The 17,934-nt window shown below is 38.0% G+C and overlaps 1 protein-coding gene across 5 annotated transcripts in view; it reads right to left on the reverse strand.

Moving 5' to 3' along the window:
* Positions 1-856: 856 nt before the first annotated feature.
* The window catches only part of LOC311095208 (teneurin-3), a 143,681-nt gene continuing 126,603 nt past the window's right edge, over positions 857-17,934 (reverse strand). For 4 of the 5 annotated variants that reach the window (XM_084133621.1, XM_084133620.1, XM_084133619.1 and 1 more), the window contains 11 exons: positions 17,412-17,661; positions 15,585-15,605; positions 14,241-14,473; positions 13,025-13,179; positions 11,186-12,066; positions 10,312-10,487; positions 9,973-10,208; positions 9,098-9,394; positions 2,955-4,566; positions 2,683-2,813; positions 857-2,428 (listed from right to left, as the gene is read on the reverse strand). In XM_084133621.1, coding sequence (XP_083989747.1) covers positions 1,676-2,428; positions 2,683-2,813; positions 2,955-4,566; positions 9,098-9,394; positions 9,973-10,208; positions 10,312-10,487; positions 11,186-12,066; positions 13,025-13,179; positions 14,241-14,473; positions 15,585-15,605; positions 17,412-17,661 — 4,745 coding nt within the window. In that variant the 3' untranslated portion in view covers positions 857-1,675. The remainder of the gene's footprint in view (positions 2,429-2,682; positions 2,814-2,954; positions 4,567-9,097; positions 9,395-9,972; positions 10,209-10,311; positions 10,488-11,185; positions 12,067-13,024; positions 13,180-14,240; positions 14,474-15,584; positions 15,606-17,411; positions 17,662-17,934) is intronic. The other variant, XM_084133622.1, reaches the window with a different exon arrangement.

Raw genomic sequence — 17,934 nt, forward strand, 5'->3', positions numbered from 1 at the left:
ACTTTGTCTTATCACACATTCCTCTGAACCTCAAATACATACATTTATAACTAGTTGATTATGAACCATGCATGCACAAATAGGTCCTAAATCAGCATAGCAAATCTTTCCTGCCTGAATAAACTGACGCTTCCACTTTGCCTGATCATCAACATTATTAATCTGAGAGCTTGAATAAATCATGATCATGTGCAGCTGACCAAGGAATACGTTGATTTTAAAATGATATCTGCGAGAGGACACTGTAATGTCAATGTAGTGATCATCACTTATTAGATGCAGTGTGTTTCATGTTTACCTGTGCATGCTATCAGACACCTCAATGAGAAAGCATCTTTTTTTATAATCTCAGATTTAGCAGTGGTCAAATACTGCAATTACCACATCATAGATATGTTTTATGATGCACCAGTGTGGTCCACTTTTAAAGAAATCACATGATAGAGGGTGTACATGTCTCAGTGACACAGCAAGCAAATGTTCATGCTCTGTGGTCCCGACTCCTCTGCCTTTGATCACTCATCAGATTTTACACAGAAAGCAATTATACATTTAAGATAATATTTAGGGATTACCATTAATCTACCCACTATTTCTAAAGCAGATGAAAGTGAGTTTTACTTATGACTCACGCAGTCTTGCCTTTAATTAAAATGAATTCTAACTTCAGAGTGCCACAGTGCAATTAGTTCAGCAGTAAACAGCAATTTAGAGCTAGTGGACAAAAACTTTTACAAAGGTTAGACCTAGGTTTATATGTCCATGAAACTAGGCCAAGGTGTATCATGTTCTTGATAAACCTGATTTTAATTTGATCTGTGTTTAAAGAAGTAAAAATGGTCAAAAATAAGTAATTTTATCATTTATTTTCTTTTAAGTACAAATCATTTTCATAAATATTTCCCTTGGGACCTGTAACCAAATGAGCAAATAATTGCTTTTAATTTGAAAAATATGCAGATAAACACTCATTTACATAAATACAGACATTTACATATTTTCTGTGCTGTGCTGCCATTTTATTTGTTTCATGTACAGTTTATTCAGTTAACGTAAGACGTAAAATAACTGCAAATCAAACGGTCAATATAAAATAACATGTTTTTGTAACAAAGTAGAACCAGACATAAATAAAAAACAACCCAAAAAACACCTAAAATCATATTTAGGAGAGTTTTCATTGCAAATTACATGATTTCCAACAAAAGCATTTTTTTCCTATTATGATTTTCATGAAATGCACAGGAAAGAGGGACAAATCTGAATAAATATAAAAAATATTACAGTGTATAGCTGGCTACAATAAACCACCTGACATCAAATGTGGTATTTTTGCAGTGGTACAGTGATATGCATATGTAAACATTTTCATTTTTCAAAAGGTATGTCATTTTTCTCTTTAGGGATATATTTGAATAGTGCCTGTAAAAATGAATAATCAATAAATAGTTAAATAAAGATATCAACAGAATCTGGCCTGTCTCTTGATGCTATTAAGTTCATAATTTCATTGTGCTCCAGAACTGTAACCTTGTTAAGGCCTTTAATAGGTTTTGAGAAAACACAATGATTCACAACGCACAGCGTTGTTTTAATGCTCCTCCCCCCCCCCTAGGTTGTACTCTTCTTACTAGACTAGGAGTAGTAGTGGTTGTGGCTAATTATGGTCTGTTCACTACCTTTTGCCAATCTCATTTTGTCTGAGGAACTGAATGTTGTTCACACTGTCGGCTAGCTCAGGATACTGTTCTACTGACAGCACATAGTATCCATCGTAGCCTTGCACCCGTCCGCTGCTGAGAAGCTGCCTCTTCTCTCCCTCGGTCCATAGTCGGGATCCTTCCTCTCCGTTTCGTACCCGCTGCTGCTCACGTGCCCATGTGACGGCGAGGGCCCTCTGTCGGGCCATCTCTAAAACACGCACTCGTTCCTCATCCAGAGATGCCCCGTAGCGCACGTGCAGGGAGAGAGCCCCTCTCTGAAACTCCACATCTGCGAACCGTCGGGTGCGGCCACCTAACACAGCTGTGGACTGTGACACGGTTACGTTCACTGCATTCTCAAGTTCTTTCCGTCCGCTAGTCAGCCGCAGCGCTGCCAGGTCTGCTTCAGGAGAATTCATTTTAACAAAGAAGTGCATGTCTCTGCCATCCACAATAAAGTGCAAGTCTTTCAAGTAAAGGGCGCCATTGAGGATGTTGGCAACCTTGACGCAATCCTCATTAGCCAGGCTTAGTGCACGAGTTATCACAATGCCCTTGTAAAGGGCCAACATGATCCCACGACCTATCAATGAATCGCTTGAGGCAAACCACAGCCAGGGTTTATCAGCCCTTTGGCTATGGCTGAATTCAACCTGTGGCAGATCCCCAAATGTTAAAAATGCTTCAGCTTGTCGGATGACATGCTGTTGGACTGCAAAGCTGGCCTACAAAAGAAGATGATAAACATTTTAGAGAAACGTGTAGCTCTAGTTCCATTCCAAAAATGTTTTTTGTTTGTTTTTATTATTATAAAATATTCATAAATTATTATTAATTTATCAAATTCCACCATTATTTCAATATAATAATGGTACAAAAACTAAATATAATATAATATAATATAATATAATATAATATAATATAATATAATATAATATAATATAACGTATGTGAAGATATCCATCTAAAACAAACTTACTGTCAGGTCATCCCACACTTGACTTTTGGCCAGTTCGTATGAGGCTTGTGTCATCTCAGAAATGGGAATGGGGAAACCAGGAATACTGTTGTGGAGATGGAACCCAAATGTGACCAGCCAGCTGTTTACATCTGTAGAAAAATATCAATGAATAAATTTAAAATCTAGTTAAAATTTGGGGGGAGGGGAATGTGCAATATATAGCAGATATATTACTTGCAGAAGTTATTTTAAGGTGCGGATACAGTAGATGCAGTGAATCCATGCCATACCTGTTAAGTAGTCTCTAACTTTCTGCACTTTACTTATTGGGTTGTTGTTTCGGAACATGTAGAGATTGAAAGGTCCTGGGTTCTTGCTGATTTTCTCCCACAGCATGAAGTCAGGCGAAGTCCAGCGACCCGACATGATGTCATAATCCCTCACTCCGAAATGAAGCAGTTTTGTTAGAGGGTCATAAAGTCCTCCATGAAACCCGATCACCAGCTGCATGTCAGGATTGGAGTCTGAGTAGACCTCGCCGTAGGCCGTATAATGAACCTGCTTGAGGAGGATGCCATCACTGCCAAAGACAGCCAGCGGTGATCCTATGTTATCACAGGCGATGTAGAACTCTGCTCCATTGCTGATCTCCATTGCAAACAAGTGTCCTTGCAGGTCATAGTATAAAGAGGTAATCTGTGAGCTTGAATGGTTGTAGACATGTGTTATCCTGCTAGGGTAGCTCAGATCAGCATAGAAGAACTGTAGATGCTGTCCCATGCTGGACTTTGTGGAGACTCTTCTTCCCAAACCATCGTAACGATACTGGACAGACCACCCGGTGGATTTACTGTAGACACGTTCTAGGTGGCCATTGGAGTTGTATTGGAAGATCTCAGGACCTCTCTGGCAGAGAAACCCATCTTCGTCCAACTCGTACTGCAGGTCCCCAAGACGAGTTATACGGTCTCGTAGGTCATATCGTAGAGGCATGATTCGTGCGCTGTTTGCTGGACTCAGTAGGTGTATGTTCCCATTTAAGTCATAGCTGTAGCGCCATGTCATTTTCTCATTGAGGTAGACGGTCTGCAGCTGCCCGTCCACGTCATATTCATAGCTATACTTGGTGGCATTGGAGGACGGGCCAATCTTAATCTCCCGCTTGGTGACTCGGCTCATATCGTCATACTGGACTGTGATCCAGAAGAGCAGAGAACGGAAGAGTTCATACTGAATTTCTCGGACCCGACCGTGCCCATCAAAGTGTTTGGTGTAAGTCATGACAGAGGTGGAGATGATCTGGTTGATGTCGTAATAGATGACACCAAACTTGCCGAACTGCTCCACCTTCCCTGAGATGTCATCATACTGATAGAGGTCAATGGGCAGCGGGGTCTCATTGATAACCCCCTGAACACTCGTCACACGCAGACTACTGTCGTAAGCGTAGTCGAAGCGAGCGTTTACCATCCCGTCCTCGCTGAAGCGGTAGATCTGGCGGTCTACCAGGGGGCCGAGCTGCCTGTATCTAATGGTGCATATAAAGCCCTCACGCTGCAGATTGACCGTCTTCAGCACACCTGCCGTCTCATCGTAGGTGAAGCTGACACGAGTGCTGTCGTACAGAACTTCTGAGAGTTTGTTGTGCCAGCGATACCGGTAAAGGACTCTCCGCCCTGTGCCCAGCTGCACCACTCTCAGGAGCCTCCCATCCTCACTGTAGTCCACGGCGACAGAAGCATTACTCTCAGGCATATGGTAAAGGTTGCGGTAGTAAGACACAGAGCGTATGGTCTCCATAGCGTAGCGTGCCACACTGGGCATAGTGACTGCAGAAAGGCCTCCCTGTGGGTCAAATTCAAAGACGTACTGCCGCTGACTCGCCAGTATCAGGACCGTGGACTAGAACGAGAAGAAAACATACCTTGCATAAATCAAGATGAATTAAAAACAACTAATTCTTAGGTTAATCTTCACATTAGTTTGATCTTACTGGGATCCAAAATTAAAATCATTTACTGGCCTTCATATCACTTTATACCCATATGTTTTTTCTTTCCTTTTTGTGGAAAACAAAATTACATTTAGCTAAATATCAACTTCCACAAAAAAAAAGAGACAAAGAGGTTCAAGCATGTCTTGTGCTCATCATATAATATATCTTGAAGGTCTATTTTTATTATAAGGAAAAAAGAATCTTGGACATATCTCCAATTCTCTGAAAAATAATATTTCATATAAATATATTTCCACAAAAAAACTGTTTCGAAAACTGATATTAAAAATAAATGTTTCTGAGCACCAAATCAGCCTACCAGAATTTCTGAAGGATCATGTGACACTAAAGAATGGAGTAATGGCTGCTGAAAATTCAGCTTTGCTAACACAGAAATAATTCCATGTTGAAATAAAAAAATTGAAAAGAGCTCTATGTTATAACATAATGGTTTAATATAGAACTGAATCAACAATAGATAAATTAAATGCTTGGAAAATGGATATCGTCGCTGTCGGGCGGAAACCTCGTATGTTCAAATTTGGTCAATTTCATATTTTTTCACAAATCGATGCTATTGGTCAGTCCCCACGTGGTTCTGTTATTTTTACAAATTTTTAACCAATCTAAAGTGTTGAAAATAGCTTGAGAGCAAATCTCGTAACTCCATTGGACACTTCAACTGTCTGAGAATCCTCGTAACTCCACCTCTTCTTCACTCTGCGGCGGGAGTTTACGCGGCATAATCCGGCATTTTGTCTCCTCAGGATTGAACGTCGCAACGATAAGAAATCCTCGTCGAGCAACACGTAAAGCAAGCCTTAACTCTGATTTTATCTGTGTTAAACTATGATATCAGTTATTGATGTATTTTAAATGTCTACGTATTATAGGCTTATTATTACTAGGCTTATTATACGTGTGCATTGTTTTAACCCTCTGAGGTCGGCAAACGCGCGGGCGCGTTTTGCCGGATTTTCTCCACATTGTAGCACTATAAACTTAAATTACTCCATCATTTATGGTCATACAGAAAAAAGAAATATAAAAAAAGAATCTGTGATATTTCTCCTTTTGTATGTGTCCACTTACAATCAAATCAAAACATTGTGCTTTTGTAAAATAAAGAAAATAAACAGGGTGTGCGTTCTGCCTCTCTGTCGCGGTGAACTTTTTTTTCTTGAGCACGTCTATAAACTGAAACAAAACTCAGCGAATACTTGTCACACATTTATGAGCCATATACCTTTATAAACATTTAAGTGTGTACTTTTAAATAATCGGATTCAAAACGAAAACAAATATTCTCTGTTTACGTAATTTGTATAAAACCAACAAGATGTCCAGCTTCTCAAACGCTTGCTCATTACAGTTAATTTGGCCACGCCTACTCGCGCAAAAGATATTCACATGCAAATCTCCACATGGAACGCGAACGCGCTCGTTACCTCAACAACAAAACACTTCACTTCACATTTCGTCGAGTTTGAAAGACGTGCCTGAGCTTACATTGGATTTAGGCTACCTCAGAAGAAGAAGAACGCGATCTGAAGACAAGAAAGATAAGGTAAGAAATTCTTACATAGCCTAGTTTGTTATTGTTGCATAAATGTCACGTTGCAGTTGAACTGTTGCTAGATATATGGGGAATATTATAATATTTAGACCCGTGTTTACTGTGTTTGTGGATATCTGCTCAAACATAGATATGTTTATGGTAACCATAATGTTTTATATTTGAGCGTGATCGCGTTTGAATGTATCATATTTTGCAAGCGATCGCGTTTGAATGTATCATATTTTGGATGAAAGCAAAACGCACCAAACGGCTTCATGTTTTTATTATTATCTCATTTCATATCATCATAACGGATGGAAACATTTGAAGTAACATGATAATCAATATATTTTTCTCTAGCTTAGTTGTTACTGAAATACTGAAAAAAGATTTATAGGCTGCTATAGGTTATTTATTGTTATTATTATTTTATCCGCACTGCGCATATACCTTATGCCTACAAGGCACAACAAACCTGGTGTTCATTTTATTATATATCGTTGGAAACGTGTGTGTGTGTGTGTGTGTATTCTGTGAATTTTAAAAAGGAATTTTAAAAAGCAATTTTAACCAGAAAAATCTAATATTCCAAAATCCAAAATCGTGCAGGCCTTTCTCTTGATATCAGTATGTTCACTTTTTTTTTCAGGTCCCAGATGCCACTGAGGACTTCAACATTCACATGAGTCTCAGTACGTGAACATGGTAAAGTGAAAATCTTGGAAATGAAAGGTATGTACAGTGTTTTTAGGAATGGCACAAAGGTCTCTGTCTTTGAAGTGCTTTTTTGGCATTTGTTGTGTATCTTTGGATTATGTTGTGTTGTAAATAAATCCAAACAATTTAAAAGCCATTCTTTTTTAAATCTCCTCATTTACAGTATTGTGCAAGGTTGCTCAGAATGATAGGTGCCTGATAGCTCCTAATAGGGCCGTTAGGGGAGGTTCTTTGTCTTTCTCAGGTGAGAAAAGCTTACATATTAATGAGCTCTCGCATAAGGCTTTTTCACGCAAAACACGTCGTAAAAATTTTAAATCAATATATTGTCTTATCTGAATGAGCAGTCAGGGTGATTTTCACATAGTTTTGCAGCAAATATTCTAGGCTACGTCATACAATTTTCAAAAGTCTTGTGAAGAAATAATCAGTATGGGTTTCATGGCCTTATTTCAGTGAGAATTTTTTTTTGTATTTTCAAAAACCACGCATAAATGTCATTATCTCAAAACTACAAACTTTTACATACATGCTGTTGATATATTATTGTAGCAGAGTTTGTGCTGAATACAGTGTAATTAGACTTTAGCCATGAAAATGTCACAAGTAACAGATATAACCAGAAATGTCAGAGCATGTCAGAACACCTCCAGGGCCCAGAAAACAGCTCAGACCTCAGAGGGTTAAAATGTATCTAATATAATACTTGAATTGAAATAAATGTTTTGGATACCAGCATTAAATTATTGTTTTTATTATTATTTTACTGACTCGAAGTTGGCACTGTGCATGTAAAATACCCCAAGTAGCAGGTTTTATTTATGGGAGAAAAAGGGTCTGTCTAACGTTACTGGCGCCAGTAAGCCTATCATTGCATAACTCTGTCAGTTTTTTTCAGATTTTTTTAAAAATCGATTGCTGTAATGCTTTGGTGCAGAAGGAAGCCTGTGAGCCACGGTAAATTTGCGTGCAGATTAGGCAAATTTCCGCCTATTAGACAGCCTAGTTACCTCATCGTTTTTTGTTCTGCTTCACGTATAGCTCTTAAACCTTTAAAATAGAGTTTAGGAAGATGTATGTAACCACAATCATTAGATATGAATAGCTCTTAAAGCCTTATCTCTTGTCAAAAGGCTCTTCGTGACCGCAGACTTTGATGAACACTGCTGGCAGCAGCGACGTCTGTGTCCGTACCATTCTAATCAATGACAGCGTAACCTCGTATCTCCCTGCTCCCAAGTCATAAATCTCGTATCTCCGATTAAACATGATTTTGGGGAAATGTTGTGTTAATGTTGGTATACAACAGTATATGATAGCAATATAAGTTATAATACCAACTTTAACGATACAATGTTTAATAATTAAAAAAATATGCAGTTTTTTTAATTTCCTGAAAAATAATGGTTTTGGAGATATGAGGATTCCGCCAGACAGCGACGATATACAAGAAGACATCCACGAGAAAGAGTTGAATGATACTTGTCTAAAAGCACCAACACAATAAACACAATAAACACAAGGTTTAAATAACTTCAATGTAAGTTGCTAATGAGAACATATGTCAACGTACATAACTGTCAAACTTCATCATATGTCTGCTAATATTCCAGATGTGTGTACTAAATATTTAAACAAGAAAGGTACAGTATATCACTTTCTTTTTGTAATGTCCAAAAACCCCAAACTTGTCCAAAACCAAAACTGGAAGGAGGTTATAAAATGTCTGTTAGATATATGTTTAACTCTAAAGTCCCTTTGAATGTTAAACTCTGTGTTCTTTATAACAATTTATTTAATGGACTTTATACAAACATCGATACTAGAAGACTACACTTCTGGACTTTGAACTTCTTCAATCCAGGAGAATCCATAGCATTGGAAGAGTATGGATGCTCCATCTTTGAAAATGTGGATACGGGTCGGAAATGTGGATAATGTGGTATCATGTTTCGGTTTCCAAAAGTTTGTTGTTATTGTATGCTGCTTTGATGTGATAATTGTACTGTTTTTATTGTATTTTTAATCAAATAAATGCACCCTACATGTGTGTGTATATATTGATAAGCAGTGTACACGTGACAGAGTCAACTGACAAAAAAACTCTTGATGTCTACTGTATATCACATACATCACTAAAAGCAATTTCCGCTGGCCTTTACCTTCTCCAGATAAGTGTAGCTCCAGGTCTTCCCATCAGGAAATGTCCTAGAAAGCAGACGGCCTTGTCCATCATACTCTACCCTCTCTGAGACAGAGCCCCAGTGTATGGCACTCAACTGCCCGTTGCTATTGCGAGTGAGGTTGACAGGAAGCAGCTTGCTACTTGGCATCCAGAGAGTGGGCTGACCTGCAGTGTCATAACCAATCTTCAGAAGGAATTTACGGTGATCATCATAGATCTTTTCAATCCTCAGCGCTCGGTCATAATCAACAGACAAAATGTTCCGTCCATTTACCTTGAAGTGCAAGCGGAGAAGAGACACAAAATTGGTATGGGCAACAGTAAAATGGCAGAAAATTGACTAGAAAATTGGCTGATTTTTTTTTTTATCTGTCAGTTGCCTTGGTGTCCAACAGAAATTTTGACTTGATTCTTTGTGTGAACATGAGTCTCATGATTAATAGTTTAACTTAATAAAACTAAGTGATTCGATTTCACTTTCAAACTATTAAATCATCTTCCAATGTAGTCAACATAAATTTTAGAACAGGTTTATTTAACCACTGTAACAATGTACTCTTTGATGTCATTTGTAAAATGTAATTTTTGTACTCTTAGATCAGCTGGGTGCAATCTTCATGCCACATTTATTTAATTGATTTAATTTGCAAAAATTCACATTTAATAAAAAAACATAGCAAGAAATCTTGCGTGATTTTTAAATTGCCTATTATGAATGAGGTCAGAAGACAGATGTCAAGTGCTTTGTGTTAAAGAAAGGCTAATAGATTTAAGAATGAAATGGTCTTGTGGTTATTTTCAACAAGAATTTGACTTGTTCTTTCTCGTCTGTAATTGGACTTCAGTACATACTCGTAACTTGCGTCCAAACACTGTGACCTTAGTCCTCGTCTGCTCTTTACGAAAACGCCACTCCACCAAGTTTTGCCCGCTGTCATCAGGTAGGGTCATATTTCTCCGTGCCAGTGTAGGGGAGGATGCGCCAGCCAGAATATGTGGTTCGGTCTGGTAGTGAGTGTTCATTCCATTAGCATACAGAATCCACAAGGAGTGGTCATAACCAATCACATAGTTGTTCTTCAGCTGATCTGCAAAAAGGCAACATAAATTAGCAGAAAAGCTAGAACATTTTAAAAATCCTATGAGAATGCAAGTGCATCTATTTGATTTGTCTGTTTACACAAGGGTTACCTTGGTGTAATGTGAGGACGGTCTGAATTGCTGACTGGTTTGTCGTTATGGTTGCAGCTTCATCTCGTTCAAAACTTTCTCTTTCTACTGTAGAAACAGTATCCATGTCATAGGCCAGACTGGTCACCACTCCAGTAGGAAAGGTTACATTGGTCAGTCGTCCCTCTGTGTCATAGCTGAAAGAGAGTGATATTAAGGTGCTGAATTTAATGTAACCCTTATGAATAAGCACAAAGGCATTTGAATTATTCAGTTACTTTATACAAAATCAGTCCATCATGCTGTCTAATGTTGCAAAACGGTATTTGTTATCATATTATTTTAATTCATTTTCATAAACATTGTAGCACAATTCGTTTTACGGTTTACTGCACTTTGTTATTCTTGTATATGTTTACCTATAGCAGCTATTAAATCAGAAATCTTGCAGATTCATGGGAAATAGCTGTGGAATAAGGTGGATAGTGGTCCCTAGAAATGGTTTAGGTCAGAGATGGGCAACTTCGGTCCTGGATGGCCATTGTCCTGCAGAGTTTAGCTCCAAGCTTGATAAAAACTCAACTGCTTGTAGCCTTCTTGTAATCCTGAAGACCTTGATTAGCTTGTTCAGGTGTGTTTGATTTGGGTTGGAGGAGCTAAACTCTGCAGGACAGTGGCCCTCCAGGACTGGAGTTGCCGACCCCTTGTTTAGGTACTATTTCAAATGTAAGTCTCTGTTTTTTCCTATTTCATTACTCACCAGGCAAAAGTCTGATTAATTATAGAAGTTATTTCAACTGGTTAAGTAAGTTACAGGCTGATGTTGAGCAATATGTATAGAGATATTTGTCCTGGCAAGCACGAGCAACAAGTAGAAATGCTCAAACATTCTTACTCATAGAATGTTGTCCATCCATTGGCAGTGCTCTTGGTTGCCAGGAGACCACTGTTGCCATGGTAAGTTAGCAGCACCTGTTCACGCCCCTGTGTGCCAAGGGTCTTCAGCCCACCACTCGAGCCTACAGTTAGCCAAATAACCTGGTTGTCAGGTGCAACGATGCGGACAGGAAGGCGGCTGGCATCTCTGCGAATCCGTAGCGTGTTCCCATGACTGTCGGCCACTGAGGTCAGATCTCCCTCATTGCTGTAGCTGAAGTTATATTTGAAGTCTCCAGTGATCAGGTTGGCCGTATGCTGGTGTGTGCCATTAATGTCAAACATGTACACTTCCTGCTTCGCAGATGATGCCACTTCATACAGGCCCATGCTGTTAAGTGCAGGCTTGTTTTTTCCAATCACGCGAATTCGAATGTTACCCAGGTCGGCCACGAACAGGGTTCCATCCGGAGCTGCCACGAGGGAAGACGGCCCATTTAGCCGAGCATCTTTAGCGAAGCCGTCTCCTGTTAGGTAACAATCACAGTTGACGTCGGTCTTGCAGTCGCAGTCTGAAGGCGCCCCCACCCGGTGAGTGATCTCGCCATCTGCTGCCACGCTGCGTATGCGGCTCATCTTCCTCTCGTCTGTCTCAGCGATGTGCAGCACTCCATTGAAGGAGACGGCAATGGCGCTTGGGGATTCCAGATGGGTGTGCGTGGCTCGCTGTGTTTCTGTCACCAAGATGTCTGTAGAAGGCATGGGGCAGTGGAGGGGTCTGCCTGCTGCCACGCTGACCTGCCCTTCCTCAGTGATCCGCAAAACCACACTGCCATCCAGCACAAACAATGAGTTATCCATCGGACTAACAGTCAGATCTGTCGGCCATTCTAAAGACACCTAAAAGGCAGATGAATGAGAAAAAAAATGCACTGTTCAAGATGATATGTAGATATTATACTTTATATAACTTCACTTAAATGTATTCCTTCCTTTTTATGATAGACAGATATTAGTAAAAATGTGATATTTAATACTACTTGCTAGACTTATTAACAAATATGGTATTTTCCCAGAACTATCGATAGATATTTTCAATAAGGATGCATATGTTAACATTAATGAAATAGATTATGAGAAACAACAGTGAACACTATTTTTTACGGCATTTATGAATATAGATTAATTGCATTTTCTACATAATGATATTTTAATACATTAACATTTCAAGTTTTATAAACATTAGTTAATGTATTATGAACAAACATGAACTAGTATATTTATGAAATAATATTAACATTAAATAATTAAAATGATTTAATTTATTATTCTGTTACATTTTAACATGAATGAACTATAAACAATAGTGTATTTATAAATTAATATTAATCTTGAATAATAACTTTTTTTATTTTATTTAATTTTAAACAAACATGAACAATAATATACTTTAGAAATGAATATCAACCAAGAATAATAAATTAAATATTTTTTAATGAATTCATTTTTAATGTTAATAAACATGAATATAATATCACAATATTATATTTCTAAATTAATATTAACCTATAATAATAAATGTAATAATTGTTACATGTTAATGTTTTCTTTTTAAATTTGAGTAAAAAATAAGAAATATTTAATTTTAACCAATTTTGTGTATATCTTTGCCCTAGTATTATGTGTATTTGAGTATTAAAACAAAACAAAAACATAACAGCCGATCACTTCATTGTTTCCTAAATCACACTGTATGAAAAATAAACAAACGACATTAACCAAGACCAAAACTCATTTAGGTCACTGACGGTCTGATAAATGGCTTTAGCATCTTGATTTAAGAATTGTAACTTTTCACCTGGTGGATGTCCATAACTGAGTCACAGCTCAGAGGTCGAGCAGAGGCAAGGTCATTGGACCCCAGCAGGGTGGAGATGATGCCGTTTGGATCCACCTTCCGGATGACGGTCCCATCCACAAAGTAGATCAGTCCGTTCTTGTCAACGGCAATCCCTGGAGAGATGAGAGGAAGGAACGAAATGTGCAGGTCACACAGCTGTGCTCTTTGCTTGCCTGATCCAGGCAGCGGGTACATGTGTCGTGTTTGGCTTCCCATTATTCAGGTCACTGCAGAAAGCATCGCCCTCAATTATTCACATCTTGCCTCCCACTGCTGAATTATTTCTTAAGGAGAAAGTGGAATAGGATGTATTAGAACATCTCTCTCTCCCTCCCTCCCTCCAGCATTTCTGCTCGCTCTCCCTCACTCCGTCTCAGTCGGTCTGTAAGTCAACTCAAGGTATTTGACAAAAGCATGGAGTGGGAAAGCATCAAACCCACTTTTAAGCCCAAATTATAAAAGTGTGGGTTGCTATAGTAACTGCTGCTTGGTAAATTCGTGCTTAGCTGAGTGATAGCACAAAGAGTGTGTGTGTCTGGCAAAAACACAGTGAAGTGAACTGACATTATGGCAAAAATCTCAGTCCCAACCGAGGAAAAGGCATGCATGCATTAATGCTTAGTTATAACATCCAGAATGTAGATCTCTGCACACATCCCATCAATTCAACGCATTACGTTCCCCGTCTACACAGGAAATATGATACCTAATGTATCCATCATGCCATATGTGCATTCATGTGTGAATGACATTTTATTGCAAAACAATGAAAACATCTCTTTTTCTGCCTGATGAGATTATATGAAATAGGTTGTCTATATTCTCCAGGCAAGTGTGACCCTTTAAATTTATGTCGGTGAAGTCACAAAACGTTCAAAACAGCTTCATCAATCTGTTGTGTCTGGCTCAGTCAAATAATTTAGTACCTATCCTGAGGCTGTCAGTTCCCATTTCCCTCGCTGAGGCGCCAATCAAAAACCTCAGTGCATAATACACTGTTAAAAGCTCACAGAGCTTTGGGATGATCTTTCATGTCAATCAAAGTGTGTTGTATGCCTCAGAAGATTCATCTCAAGCATTTGAGCAGTTTGAAGAACCCTTCTTATTTGACTCCTTTTGTGAAATAAATGCATGACCCTTTTGATGATCAGTTTTAATGATCCTCTAACAATACCTTTGGGTCCCGTGAGGAGAGCTTCGGTGGCTGGACCTCCATCTCCACACTGAGCTTCGTCAAAAGGCAGACAGTGGTCTCCTGTTCCCGCCACCACCTCCACGTTCTGCTGGAGTTCTGAGCTGGCCAGGAGTGTCTGCGGGCTGTAGATGCGCCTGGAGTTGGTGTCGGACACATACAGCCGGCCCGTCACCGGATCCGTGGTCAGGTAGTAGCGGTGAGCGGGATTGTTACTTGGGGAGAAAGATATAAACAGTAGCATTATTAGTTAAAACATTAATCTGCTGTCAAGCTGAGGCAGTGCGACAATAAATTATTGGTCTGACATTGCAATTGGAGATGGCAGATGAAATGAGAGACTGATTAGAATATTAATATCATTACAGACATTGAAAGAATCGCAGCATGTTTTTCCGCATCTATCAAAAGGGTGTGAGCTCCTGACAGATGGGAAGAAGAAAAAAGAATGTGTGAAAGGGAAGTAAATGTGATGTGACTGGAACATATTTGTGGAGGCTGTGATGACGACTTCAGGACTGCCAGATCATTTCAATCATTCTCGTTCCCTTGCGGGGAAAGGTTCTCTGCAATACGGTGATGATATGCATATCTTAATGACTGTCAACAACTGATGGCTTTTCAGAAAGCTATGCTTATTTGCATTCATTAATTCTGCCTCCCAATCAGTCTGCACCTCACTGAATGAGGTAGTGTGGCCCCTCCAGACATGCCATTAGTGGTTAAATGACCAGTCAAGTCGGGACTTTGTAGATGATGGTGTGGAGCTCAGTGACATTTTCCTCTGGGATCAAACACATTTTTTCACGTTTTATCAAAAGCTTTTCAATGCTTCTCTTGCACACTGAGTGCGCTCTATTCGATCAATGTCTTGGACTGTTTGGAAACCAATTCACACTCACAGGCACTGGCCTGTGTAAAATCCAAATGTGAAAATCTTCTTTCAGCTAAAGGCCTAGAGTGTTGGCCACTGCATCATAATTCAAGTCCTCTTGCATGGCTCGAGTAAATCTTTTTGACAGTCAGAAAAAGGTGATGTGCATCTCTCATAAAATATGCCTTGACATCTTCTGGGATTGGTAACTAAACTAGGTTAGTTTTCTATATACACCCTTTGGACTTATAAATCCATTTGAAGATATTTCAATAACAATGTGTCCCAAAGGGTTCTATCCCATCTAAAATTTTGTAACACATAAATGTCCTTTAAAAATAACAACATCTAGCCAGTTTACGTGCGACACCTGTGGCCGGCCATGTGCTTTGAGGATCGGCCCTCTATTCACATCAACAACAACTGTGACCATGAATTGTAATGTAACTTACCTGTGCCTGAAATCCTTATTTCTTTGGTTAGTTTGAAAAAAGAAGGGAAAGATAAAGTAAGAAAATATAGTGAGACAAGTTTAGGTAAAATAGTATACACTTATTCTATTTAGTTCACATCACCCCCTTGTCCATCTAATTCAGGAACCCACTGGTGACCACTGTATTTATTCTTCACAATCCAATTGAGGATACCTTTAAATTGAACCCTTAACAATTCTTAAATATTTTAATATTATTTAAATATAATTATAGTATTTATTTAGATTTATTATTATTTATTTAATTAATATTGTGCATTATTTTTAACTATTCAAAATATTATAATATTTTGAGCTTATTATTTTTCTATTTTTTTTTTTTAGATATGGTCAATTTTCATTTTCATTTAAGTTTCAAATGTAGTAATTCTGTAATGTGCTTTTGTTATTTTATGGTAACTTTTTTGTTTTGTAACTTTTTTTGTCTCGTATGTCTTACTGTATTACAGTCTAGACTCAAACAAATGACTCTGTAATAAAAAAAAATTAAGGTGTAGTATAATCAGTCTCTAAAAATTGATAGCATCACTGTCATATTTAAAAAACAAAATATGCTTAATTTTATAAAATTGTCATATATAAAACAGATTTTTAAATGTTTGCATCATAAGGCACCACTGGTAACCAAGGTAATAGGATGGTAATAGTAGAACCACTAGGAGTACAGTAGGTGGAAATTGTAGAATTGATTTTTGTAGAACTACACAAGGGCAAAGAGCTTTTCTGTAAAGGGCTTCCAACTCTGGAACATGTTGCCAATTGAAATCAAAGGAGTACATGATATAACATATTTTACAATGATGGTTAAGTGCTGGTTTTAAAAAAACAGAGCTGTACACACATTTAAATTTGTTAAATTATTGTTTTAATCATTTATTCATGTTTCCAGGGTTGGAAGTATCCTTAAATTATGTTTTTAGTGATATTTAGGTATGTATTTATATGTATGTACTACATCTAGTTACAAGTTTTAACTAGGGTATGCAGGGCTGGTGGTGTCTTTCTTCCTTGGACAAGGTAAAAAAAAGTTTTATCCTTTTTAGCATTAATTTATTTTTATTTCAGTTTTTGTTCTAGTCATTTTTGTATTTTAACTTTATTTAATTATTTCAGGTAGCTGCCAAGGCAACATTTCTATTTTTTTACGTTTTTAAAACATTTAGATTTCAGCTTTGCTTCAGTTAATTAAAACTATTTTAATAATTTTAGTTTAAGCTTTAGTTAACAATAACAATTCTAATCCTTAGATCCTTCCACTAATCTAAAATTCTACTTGTCTATTCTAAAAATACTGAGTATTTCAAAAAATATGTAGATCTGAAATTAAATAAAAAAAGGATTCAGATCCTGGGTAAGACAAATCACCCTCAAACTGAGAATGTGTGGTGAACAGGAGTTGATCAGAGTTTACCTTTCTAAACAGTGTAATGCACAGCAGTCTAAAATCTAAACATCTCTAAATTCAACCCCTTTCAACCAGTGCTGCTACAGCTATCAAAGCACTGCTTACAAATCCACAGCATTCACCAATAACTTTCATGACAATTACTGTCGGGCTTCAAATCACCTGCTGTGAGAATTACTGCCGCTATTAAGCAAACTCTCCATTTTATGAGGACTATGTTTTTAAACTAAAAATAGTTATGCTATTAAATGCTTTGTTGAGAGATAATCTCTAGACGCTGCCTCTCAGGATTCTGTGATTTGTCACAAAATGTCTCAAGTACTCTGCAAGCTTTCCATGCTGCCGTGCTACTAAATCACACATTCAGTTGTGCTCACTCACCTGAGCTCCATGACACTGGTGACATTGCCTGACGGATAGATCCGTCTGATGTAATTGAAGTCGCCAACATACAGGCTACCATCGATGCCCCATGCAAGAGCAACAGGAGCCAGCAGTTTGTTTCCCTCCGCCTGCCCATTACAGCTCGGACAGGAGATGCTTCTGCGCCTGCCATTCCCCATTATGGTGCTGATAACAGGAGGAAGCTGGGAGAGGAAGATATTCTCACCACTTCCCTTGTACAGAATCCCTGAGACACCAGAGAAAGTGGAAGAAAAACAAAAATCAATATTCTTTTTATTATAAAAATATTTGTTTTAAATATTTCATTAGAAAATAAAACGGTTTGCTTATTACTTTCATATCACATCAGTCTTTTAACAAAAATATTTCTATTGATTTTCACAATCACATATATCTGAACTTCATAAAAAATTATTATAATATAAAAAAAAAAGGCAATTGCAGAGAGCAACAAGCAGAGAAATGCTATTCATATCTGACTTCACAGCCTCACATGCTC

This window comes from Abramis brama, assembly GCF_963993115.1.
Source record: "Abramis brama genome assembly, chromosome: 13".
Taxonomy (NCBI): domain Eukaryota; kingdom Metazoa; phylum Chordata; class Actinopteri; order Cypriniformes; family Leuciscidae; genus Abramis; species Abramis brama.